Raw genomic sequence first — 12,032 nt, forward strand, 5'->3', positions numbered from 1 at the left:
AAAAGAACTCAGGAGAGAGGGGAGGGGTGACCAGAGAGGGGGAGAGAGAGAGAGGTCAGAGTGGATGATGGCATCCAGCATGTGTCCAGCCAAGTGGGTTGAACCAGAGGGGAGAATGGAGAGGGAAAGAGAGGTGCAAAGGTCAATGAAAAAAGTGTATGCTGTGACAGGGGAGTCCAATTGGATGTTGAAATCACCCAGGAGGAGGAGGTTGGAAATTGTTTAAAGTATGGAAGAACAGAAATCAGCCCATTCAGAGAGGAAAAGGGTGGTAGCGCCTGGAGGCCGGTGCATTGTGGCAATGGTCTGGGTGGAGGTGGAGAGATGACCAACTTGCATACCAGGCTCTCAAAGGAGGAGTAGACCTGGGTGGGTAAGAGGGAGGAAGGAACTCACTAACGGAAGATTAAGGCAACTCCAGCACCAGCACGGATGAGGTTGAGCTTGAGAAATGATCTCGAAGCTCCTTCAGGGAGGAGGGAGTCAATAGCAGTGACTGGGATGGTATTAAACCATGTCTCAGTAAGACCGAGAATGTCGAGCCAGTGTCTACAAGAAGGAGGCAGATGTCAGAAGAGTGTTTGTTGGCTGAGTGTTTGTTAAGAGTTGCCAAGTGGAGAAGGTATCTGCCTTTGAATGTTTTCTGTGGTGAAGTAGAGGGGCGTGGTGGATGGGAGAGGGGTATAAGTGGTTTGTAGTATTACCTCCATTGTGTGTGGGAGCTAGAACACGTCCCTGGATTATGTCGCAATTTTGCTAAGGGCAGGACTGGATCTCTGGTGTTTTCGGTTGCTTGGGTCACAGGAGGTTGAAGCCTCCAAGAGGATGCTGGTCCATAATCTCATTTAGGAAGGTTCAACACCTGTGGGCTGATATGTAGATGAGGTGGAAAGTGGCTGAGTCCTTCTTTGAAAAAAGGAATTGGCAAGTGAGAGTTTCAATTCAATCTAATGGTGATTCATTGTGTACCATGCAAGGCCACTCGATTTTCTGAATGACTCCCACTCCTCACCCTGTTTCCACTCTTACCCTCTCAACTTGTTAACATGTCCGATACTTTCTTTGGGAGGAGATGTCTGAGGTGCTTAGTGTGGGCCAGGTTTCGGTAACAAAGATAGCATTGAGTTGTTTATTGGTGATGATCCAGAAGGTCTTTTACATGGTGGATGACGGAGGGGGTGTTGATCTGTATTAAAGAGCAGGGGGATAGGCAAGCAGTGATGAGGGGTACTCTGACAAAGGTGGGTGGTTTAAATGTGCGGTGTGTATGAGTGTGTTTTCCCAGGTTGTCCCTGGAGAGTGTGAGGATGAGCTGAGTTTGTGAGAGACACATGGTTATGTCTTACTATAGGAAAAGTGACTGCTGCCTAGCCCTTGGTCCTGCCAGGCCTGTACTGGCTTACATGGGCAGCGTTCTGGTCTTCATATGTTCTTTGCTCAGGATGTTCAGCAATGAGGACGCCAATGGGAGATAGTTTAAATGAAGCCCTGGATGAGTGTGGTCAGCTATGAAATGCAGGAAGAGCGAGGTCATGTGGCCTGCTTTCAAGTCACCTGCTGCTAGACTCTAAATTGGCTGATACTGCTGTTGTTCCTTAAATAAAGCCTGAGAAGGGCCTGGTCATCAGTGCATCGCGGGCAGAAGTGGAGAAGAGTGAGGCCACATGACCTGGTCTAACCGCGTCAGCTCCTGGAGGTTGTATCAGTTTACGCTGCATGTGTCCCATAATTGAACTCCCAAAGTGGGCTCTAAAATACCTCCAGTTGCCTCACACAGAGAAAGCACGTACCCTCTCTTGCCACCTTAGCATACCCATCCACTAACCTGCATGCAGATGAAAGGGTCAATGCTTAACACCAGTACCCAGTAAAACCCAACATATACTGCTTATGAAGCCCAAGCATGCACTCACGTATTCAACAGTAAACACCCATCTTCTCTTTATTTCATTTTCCTTTTATTGAATTTGTAGAGCGCCTTTCGCCAAAAGCGCCAAACAAAATATATCATAAGACAGTACAATCACAAGAAAATGTAAACATGGGTAAAGTAGAAGAGGGAAATGCAGTCAGAATTAACTGGCAAGAGAAGATAAAAGATGAGTTTTTAGGTTTGATTGAAAAATACGAAGAGAAGTGTAAGGACAAAGTGACAGGGGAAGAGAGTTCCAATGTTTAGCAGCTAGAAGAACAAATGAACGTAAATGAGAAGAGGCACAGGAGGGTTTGGGGAGAGTTAAGAGAAATACATTCTGTGATCTGAGAGAGCGAGAAGGAATATAGAAAGAGACTAAGGTGGAGCCAGACCATGGGTATATTTTAAGACAATTGAGAGTAAGTGGTAAAGGAGACGTGATTCAAAAGGAACCTGTGAAATAGAAAATAAGGAAGATGTAATAGGAGACCGAGCAGATAGAGAAAAAGGAGATGAATAGAGGAGTTATAAACAGTACGAAGGGGAAGGAGATCTGAGGCAGGGAGACCAAGCAAAAGAGATGCGAGAAAAAATATGTTTCATAGCATGAAAAGAGGGTTTGGGGCGAGCACGATGAATGTAGAAAAGTGCATAACAGCAGGAACGAGCAATAGAAGAGATGTGAAATGAGAAAGAAGGATCAAAAGAAAAGCCCAGGTTACATGCAGATTGTGAAAAAGGAAGAGAAGATACAGGAAAAGAAAGAGATGGAGGAGGAACAATAGGGGGAATAGTTGAAGCAGGAAAGAACACTCACACAGACATCTAGTAGCAACCTCTGCTTGGTTCCCTCTGCTTCCACTAACCCATGCATAACTCCAACTTATTACTTGAAGGACCTAAAGCACTAAAGAGACATGCTCTTCACAACAAGACTCAGTGACAACCATCAAGTCTTAGGGTAATATACCCTTTAACCAGCTTTCTGTGAATTTGCTATGAGAAAATGTATGCATGCTGAAAAGTACTTTGAGAGAGAGCAAGATCTGCTGGGGACCTCCAATATCATTATTTCTAAAATTCAAACTAAATGCATAACCTTGAAGGCGGCGTCAAACCACAAAGATATATAAGGGAACCCCTGCTCTCAAACCGCTGCTGTGGTCTCTGGGCTAGGTGAAGTCCCTAATAAGCCCTTCACTGTGATGTGTGTGCCATAAAGGAGGGGTCTCCTCATCTTTTCACAGTTGCATTTGTAATAACCTTGGATCTCATGATACCCCTTGCTAGTGTCCACCTCCAGGATAGCCATCCTCATATCAGATACACATGTTGTGAAGGGGCTAAGCTCCACTTCGTATAATGTGCCAGTAGTGGTGGTGGTATGATTGTTTCCCATACCAGGTTTGGAGTGCAGGTATTCATTTAGAAGAGATGGTGAGGCGCTTGTCAATAGTTCCTTTGCTAGGTAGATTCCAGTTTATTGATTGAATCTGACACAGATAGTTCTCCCACTTGGACTGGAGCTCCAAAGCCAGAACAATGTCCGTTGGTAGCTTCTACTTTTTATCTCCTTTTACATATGCCTATTTATATTTAATTCCGTAGGGCCTCATTCATATTGGTAACATGGGACAGCAAGCAGGAGTTATGATTGCATACATGCATATTGGGAAGAAGCACAACCAAATATGTAATCCCCATGAGACAATACTGCTAATAATGTGATAATTTTATGGCTGTGCCATAAAACGTAATATACATACTCCTAAATCCCGTCCCCTTTCCTCCATACTGTATTCGCGTCCCTTGCCAGAGACTGGAAACTGAACCTTTTTCCCCAGAAACAATTGTCTTCACCTTTAAATTTAGATGGGCGCAGGGGTGCACCCCTGGGAGCATGCGCTCCCCTGACTCTGCCCACCTACGCCACATCCCAGTCCTCTTTTCTGCGTCTATGGGAATGGACTGCTTTCACCAGCATTCCTGGGTTAGGCTTCCGGCCTTGTAATTCCAGGCGCTCTTCCCACGGAAGACTTTCTTTTCCCTTATTATCTTCATAGCAATCATCAGAGATAATACTCCTCTGGTGCCATGCTCATTCCCTGTGCATGTCGGGGAAGGTGCGTTTTAGCAGTTGTCCGGCCTGGAAAGTTTCCTTCCCTATTTCAGATCCCCACGCACTCTGCCTCCGGTGCCTTGGCCCTGACCACAGCTGGGACAGCTGTTCTGCGTGTGACGCATTGACCCCGTACAGGTGCAGGGAGCTGTTCCTAACCTCACCTCCAGCGGACATCAAGACATATGTTAGGAGGAAGACCAAGCCCAAGGTAGGTGCCCTGTTCTCCTTTGCACACCGCAAGGGTGAATTTGTGCCTGGGAAGCAGCCAAGTGGGAGGGGCCTACAAGGTCCTAGGACCATCAATGAGGCTGAGGCCCCTAGAGGTGCTAACCAACAGTCCAAGGGGTCACAAGATCCTCCTGGTCCCACCGCTGAGGGGCCTCAAGGCTCTAGTACCGGGGACCTCCCGAGGGGATTTGCTCTAGCTCCAGGCTCACATCTGAGGGGGCGCCTAAATGAAGCAATTGCACTACCGGTGTCATGGCTGGTGACACTCCACCTTCCAGGTCTCTACCTGAGATGCAGTGAAGGTCCTAGCCTTCGCTTTAAGCATGCTGGCCGAGACTGGGCCCAGCTCATCAGGCACCACAGAGAAGGCACATGGCATGGGGCATAACAAAATGGCCACCAGCCAGACAAGGTGGCGGCTCACCCGGAGCCTCCTCATTCTGGAGAGCAGGCATGAGAATGCACATCTTAACAACAACAAAAAAACATGGAGATCAATGGAGTTGCGACAAATAAGGACAATATTGCCCCCCTAGTCAGCTTTCTTTATGGTGATGTCTTTGTTGTTTCTCAAAATAGCTAATTCAGATTTTTCTTTTTTCGTCAGGTTCTGGCTTGTTGTGACTCGAGTTGTAGATATATATTTTATTTGTTATTCGTACAAAGAAAAGATCTAACAAAAGATGTACGCAATCCAATGAGACCAATCCAATATGGCCACCACGTGACGACGTCAGCACGTTTTTAACACGTGATCGTGTCATCATGTAATTAAATACGTGGCAGCCATTTTATAATACTACTCGTGTTATCATGCCGAGCTGATAATGAACAGGTACTAAGTTGCTGATCGAATAATACAAGATTTACAAGAACTGGTAAGCCAAATTTATGTTATTATAAAAATTAAGGCCAGCCCTAACCTAATCTGCTTACCAGCGCCAATACACATAACTTCTAAAGGATTCTAAAATGAAATACTTACCTTCTGGCAGGTTTACAACCTAGTATCTCGCACAGTATCCATTATGTTGGGATTGTGAAAATAAAGCCTGAAATACCACATTCCAGCAATTACTGTTTAGAGCATGTAAGTGCCATTCACGCATTTTTTCCTTTTTTATAATCATTGTCCATAAGTAAAGACTGCCTCTTAATTATATTTAATCCGACATAAGAGTCATTAGCAGTACGTATTTGTGTTATTTTTTCCATAAAATTCAACAACATACCCTGTTATTCCTCCTGAAGAAGTTAGTCACTATGGTGAGTAATTTATCATTTTCCAAACATTAAGCTCTTTCAGGAAAATATGCGTATAGTACCAAAAACAGCTCCATAAGGTTCAAAATAGTATCAATGAAACTCTGCCAGTACTACAGAATTCTGTTTCATTTCATTAAGAAAAAGGAGCAAATAGAAGTTTCAACTATGGATGATGTACTCCAATGTAAGTTGTAGCAGCAGATGAAATCTTAGTCAGTCTCAAAATTAAGCGTGTAACTAATACAATTGTACATCATTGTGCAGTTTTGTAAAGTGAAGCGTATTCTGATATATTATAACAATGGATGTATCCTTTCTACCAATTATATTGATAGGATCTGCAGATTATTAGCACGGATGAAAATCAAGTGTTTGTGGCTGTTCAGGAATGGTATCAGACGGACACCTACAACTTGTACCAGTCTGACCCGCAGGGGGTTTACTACTCGATTGTGCTGGAGAATGTCCGGAGCACCAAGCAGCCGGAAGAAAACGTTATCGTCGATATTCTGGAGGTACATCTATTGAATGAATGAAGGCTATAGCATAAAACTATTTGTGTATGTTTAAGGTCATTTCTAGGGTGACCTTCATAATGTATAAGCAATGTGTGCTGATTGAGTAACTTGAAGATTTAATTAAGCACTTTGATTGATTGTCAGGAAAAAATACAGCCAATTACAGTGATTTTTTTGTTAGCTACTGGCGATTGATCTGTTCAAAACATAACTTTCAGACCCAACCTCATGCAGCTACTAGATACTAAGAGGCATATCCATCTTCAAAGTGGATTCTAACCATGTTCCCTAGTAAATGTATGTGCCATAATAGCTTGCCCCGTTGTGTAGCAATTCACAATGATGTGGGAATCCTCCACAGAAGTTATTGCAATGTTGGTCTGGTTATAAGCTGGGAATAATGGTCTCAATCAGAGAATAAGGTCGAAAGAGATGTGTTTGTAGTAACACACACTGTTGACAGAAACAATCAAATTGAAAGACTATTTTAATGGTGATTCAAACCATGCTAATCTAAATTATATTGTGGAATTTGACTTCTGGCTTGGGAGGTGTTTTCTCGGTGTGATAAGGGAGACTTGAAGATAAAGAACAGAGACCATGCTAAGCAAACCAAAGCATACAGCTATTCTGATGGCGGAGATTAGAATAGGTTTATGGCCCAATCAAAAGTGATTCAAAATGGGGAAAAAAGACAGGGTGATCATTAGCAAATATAGGGGAGACACAGGGCAAAAAGGAGAGTTGAAGGGTAGTGGTGAAGAAGGTGTCATCACAAGGAGGGTTACGAAAGTCCATGAACAATTTCCAGTATCAGAAACATTGATAGAACGTTACTTGCTCTTTACAACCAGATTCAAAGGCAAATGCACATGGGGTGCCAGCTGCTGTGTTACTGCCCCCTCCCTCTGGAACACTCTCCCCCACCACATCAGACATCAACTCTTAATATTGAAATTTAAAAATCTCTTTAAAACCTAGATTTTTGACACATATGCCTAAATGACTATTGAGAACATTTGAGACTATTGGGAACAATGCATACAACGATGTACTAAAAATCTTGATGACAATGCTTATTCTCTAATGCAACATCTTGTTCTCATAAGCACTGCGATACCTTCGGGTCTGGGCGCTATACAAATGTAAAAATAAAATAAAATTAAAAAGTTTTCTGTCTTGAGCACTATGGCTGGACACTGGAGTAATTTCTCGTATTCTTAGATATTCTTAGTGTGTTTTCAAACCCAACTTGTACAAGTTTCTGTCCTTAAAACACAGACAAATGTAGGACATTCATCAGGTGTAAAATTGCTTTGTGTTTACAAAGGGTGATGGTATTTCTTTTCCTATCACTTTCTTTCTGCCAATTCTTCATAAAATGGCGAGCCCTGCGGGTTAAATACGACGGCCCTCATTACAACACTGGCGCTAAACCAATGGACGCTATTAGCACCATGGTTGCTGCCGGTATTGTAATGAGTCCGCCATGGTGAAATGGGGAAATACCACCCCATTCCAAGGTTGGCGGGCGGTACTTCCCCATTTCACCATGGCCCTTTCCCATTCCCATTTTTGCCCCATTGGGCATAATGGGAATGGGGAAAGGCGGTAATTACGGTACCGCAAATTGCAGTACCGTAATTATCACCAGGGTCCCTTTGCGGGTCCCTGCAATAACGGCTGGTTCCAGCCGCCGTTACGGGATTTGGGCGCTAAGGGATTACCGGTACTGGTACCCTTACCGGTAATCCCTTAGTGCCAGGGTCGTAATGACCCCCAACGTATATTACTGATATGTTTGTATTTGTCTTATCAATAAACTATAAAAGAGCACCCCGATCCATCTAGGGGGCTTGGTATGTTTCTCTATTTACATACCTTTTAGAATGTGGTAAATAAATCCACAGTCAGGAGCCAAAATATTGGCGTTGGAAGGGGTGATTTCCTGTTCGTTAGGGAAGATCACTCCAAACCTCCTCTTTAAATCTGCCGGAGACAATACACAAAAATACAAAAGGGACTGTCTCAGAATCACAATAGACCTCCAAGGATTACTCTTATCACTATGCCAGGTATGTTTACTCACAGGGCATGTAGATGGACCCTTACGCCCCCTTTTCTATACCTTTCTCTTGTAGAATTCCATCGTGCTACAAAAACATCACCCACTGAGACGGATGATGCATTTCCCACACGAGTAGAAACCATCTACATGCCCTGTGAGTAAACATACCTGGCATAGTGATAAGAGTAATCCTTAGAGGTCTATTAGGATTCTGAGACAGTCCCTTTTGTATTTTACGGACAGGAAGTCACCCCTTCCAATGCCAATATTTTGGCTCCTGACTGTGGATTTATTTACCACATTCTAAAAGGTATGTAAATAGAGAAACATACCAAGCCCCCTAGGTGGATCGGGGTGCTCTTTTATAGTCTATTGATAAGACAGATACAAACATATCAGTATAATACGTTGGCCCTCATTACGACCCTGGCGGAATTCGGAAAACGATGGCGGAAATGCAATACCGCCATCGAATAGCGCTCGGTGCGACTATGACCCGTCACCGCAAAGTACGATGCCATTAGCGACACCGTAGTGAACGCCAACGCTAACTGCACCAAGCACGCGCGCGCGCGCCATGCCAAACCGTAAACACCACCATGGCGCAACGGTACGCCAATTCCGACCCCAGCGGACATGTACCTAACGCCATCAAGCATGGCGGAATGCACCATTCCGCCATGGTGAGAAGTACGGCATCGCGAATCAACCGTAAACGGCCCCACTGACTGCCCGTACACCGCTCCCTGCCCACAAAGTACAACTCCCCGTAGGTGCAACGAAGCCACAATGCAACCAGTGAAATGCACAAGTCACCCATGCATGCCAACGAACAAATGAACCTCAAGAGGGGCCAATGGGAGCTGCAGGGCACAGATGGCACGAATACAGAAGCCATCCCAATGGACATGACCACAGTCCCCCACCAAGAAACGAACGCAAACACAGGCACCTGTGACCAGCAATATTCAGAAAATCACAACATTCCACCAGTCCACCTGGCTGACCGGCATCTGTCACACAAAACCCAATCCCCCGCCCCTGAGCATGACAACATTCAAACTGTCATATTGGCAGCCCCCATCCCTGACCTCACGGGCTTCGTAGGCAAACGCGCCCAGTACAGGACCACGCAACAAAACTCCGAAGCTGGAACCCAATGCAGATCCCCTCACAATACATCGCTCCCCAAATAGGAATATGCCACATCACTTGCAAAGAAGAACGCTACACGGCCCATATCAGAATAGAATTTTAATGCACATCAATATCACCAAGCCCATACAGCCATCAGGCCATGAACTCCAAAACACATTTCACCATTGTGGGCTGCATCCGCAAGAAATGACCAGCCACTACTTGTGTGACGCCCTGTTCCCTCATGGTACACAGAGCCACATTCACGTACGAAAAGGCAACATGGAAGCGGACAGAACCGCAGGGCCGTCCCAATGGGGAGGCACTAGTCCAGCTGAAAGACCGAAATGTTGCTCCGAGCCACCAGTACTGCGTAAGGGCATGTGGCCCATTGGCGATCGTCCCATAAGATCGTAATGCTGCTCCACTGATTAACACGAAGCAGCAGGTGTCGGGAGTAAAACCCATCTGCAGGAGTGGCATACAGATGGCAGTGGCAAAAGGGGAGGAGATACCTGTCAACCAAAAGAAAAGAAACAGAATAGAATGGCCATCAGTACTACATTCCAACAACTCACTGCAATGATCACACTAAATCCACAGCCACATGCATGCTAGCCCACTCCAAAGGTCCATCACCACCCAAAAACCACTTGCGACTCATAACTATCTATATCGAGGTGAAAACACCATCACAAACGAGTGTACCTGTGCATGCGTCTGTGAAAACAGAATCCTTCAGATGGGATTGGTAACGTGCATGGACACAAGTGTCTGAAGGCGCGTCGAGACAGGGAGGGCTCAACAAGGCCAGATAGACGATGGTCCCACTATGGCAGCCCTGCATCACATAGCGCAGGGGGGGCGGACAGATCCCAAGAAGCCCTGTACATGGCAAACTCTGTATCAAATCACCTGCCCATGCATCCATTCATCATTCCCTCATCCCGTAATGAAAACGCCTGAATATTTACTCACATAACATTAGAAATATCCATTGAGTCTGTGCGTTATGCAGCCTGCAAAATCCACAGTGCCCCAGCACGTAATTCCAGTCTAGTGAAGTAACATGTATTTGGGAACGTCCTGCCTTATCGTCCACTACGCAATTGCGCATCCCATACTATTCATATCAATCATAGCATTCTCGCCATGGCCCCTGTCCCAAGGACATTGAACAATAGAACGTTATATTTGCAGTCAGACCTGTGGGCATCTCCTCGCCGCTAGCTGAAAACCGAAAGCGCCGCCCTTCGAATTCCTCATTTGCAACATCACGTCGAAGAGGCATCTGTGGCCGTTTGAAAACACTAATTAATCCATCGAGTGCGGCTGTGTGTGAAAATGGCAACTGCCTTCACCCACGAATGGGACGCCCCGCCCGTCGTTGCAACTCGGTACAGTGATGAATGAGGGCCCACCGTTACTCGAGTACTACGTTCCACTGACCCTTCACAACTCTGTTCGCGACTGCACAGATAGTATGTGAAACAATGGGACCACAGCAGAATGAACATATCAACCAATGTTACACGGCCATCGGGTACAAATACAAGATTGCAATAGCAAGATGCCATTCCACGAATTGCAGCGTTGTGCGCGGGACGTGCTCGGCCAAAGGGGAGAGCAGTTTGCACAGGTGGAATGAATCACCACAGGTGGAGGCCATTCAGCCTGGAAACACATAAATTGCACAGCCAGTCTCCTCCCACAACCACACCGAAATGCTACCGGCAGGACTCGCGATGTTGGCCCTGGGGGACCTGATAGCACTGCAAGTACTCCAACTCCAAGAAGAAGACGAACACCAACTACAACCGGCCGCACGGAGGAGACGCAGGAGGAGGAGGAGGCCAAGGCAGGGCCAGCAAGGGCCGCCAGCACAGCCACTACCACCACGCAGGCAGCCCGCAATCCCACGCCTCCGAGCACATCCGTTCAACCTCACTGATGAGCAGATCCACACCCTCTACCGTCTGGACCGGGACACCATAACCGCCATTGTGGACATGACACAGGCTGACCTTGTCAGCATGATAGATAGCCCAACCGCCATCCCACCCCTACTGAAGGTGGTGTCTGTACTCCACTTCCTGGCCACAGGCACCTACCAGCACACAGTCGGACAGTTGCATGGCATTTCTCAGCCACTGTTCTCACGGACACTATTGCAAGTGCTCGATGCCCTCCTGAAGCACGCAGACGACTACATCTCCCTACCACGCTCGGAGCTGGAAATTACCAACACAAAAGTGGGATTCCATGCACTTGCCGGCATACCGGGTTGCATTGGTGCCATCGACTGCACCCATGTGGAATTGGTCGTCCCACATGCCATGGAGGCCCAGTACCGCAACCGAAAACAATTTCATTCTCTGAATGTACAAATGGTGTGTGACTCCAACAGGATCATTACACATTGTTGTGCCCGATTTCCTGGATCAACCCATGATTCTATGGTCTTGAGGAACTCTACAATACCACGCTACATGGAGCGACACGCAGGGAACAGATCCTGGCTACTCGGTGAGTCTCATTTCATGCATGATAATATGGGGTATGTGATTCGGCAATGACCTGGCAGGAAGGGGGCGTACGTAGCAATGGCATTCCACATCATACGTTTATCGTCCACATACAGGTGATGCTGGATATCCACTGAAGAGATGGCTCCTCACACCAGTCCGGAACCCACAGAACCAGCATGAGGAGGACTACAACCATGCCCACTCACGTACCCGTGTAGTCATAGAACAGGCATTCGGCCTACTGAAGACT

At 46.2% G+C, this 12,032-nt stretch overlaps 1 protein-coding gene across 3 annotated transcripts in view; it reads left to right on the forward strand.

The window, feature by feature from the left end:
- SORCS2 (sortilin related VPS10 domain containing receptor 2) overlaps window positions 1–12,032 on the forward strand; it is a 2,879,055-nt gene that overhangs the window by 2,284,918 nt on the left and 582,105 nt on the right. For all 3 annotated transcript variants that reach the window (XM_069632008.1, XM_069632006.1, XM_069632007.1), the window contains exon 9: window positions 5,867–6,046. In XM_069632008.1, coding sequence (XP_069488109.1) covers window positions 5,867–6,046 — 180 coding nt within the window. The remainder of the gene's footprint in view (window positions 1–5,866; window positions 6,047–12,032) is intronic.

This window comes from Ambystoma mexicanum, chromosome 6q (genome assembly GCF_040938575.1).
Source record: "Ambystoma mexicanum isolate Mex_15411 chromosome 6q, UKY_AmexF1_1, whole genome shotgun sequence".
Taxonomy (NCBI): domain Eukaryota; kingdom Metazoa; phylum Chordata; class Amphibia; order Caudata; family Ambystomatidae; genus Ambystoma; species Ambystoma mexicanum.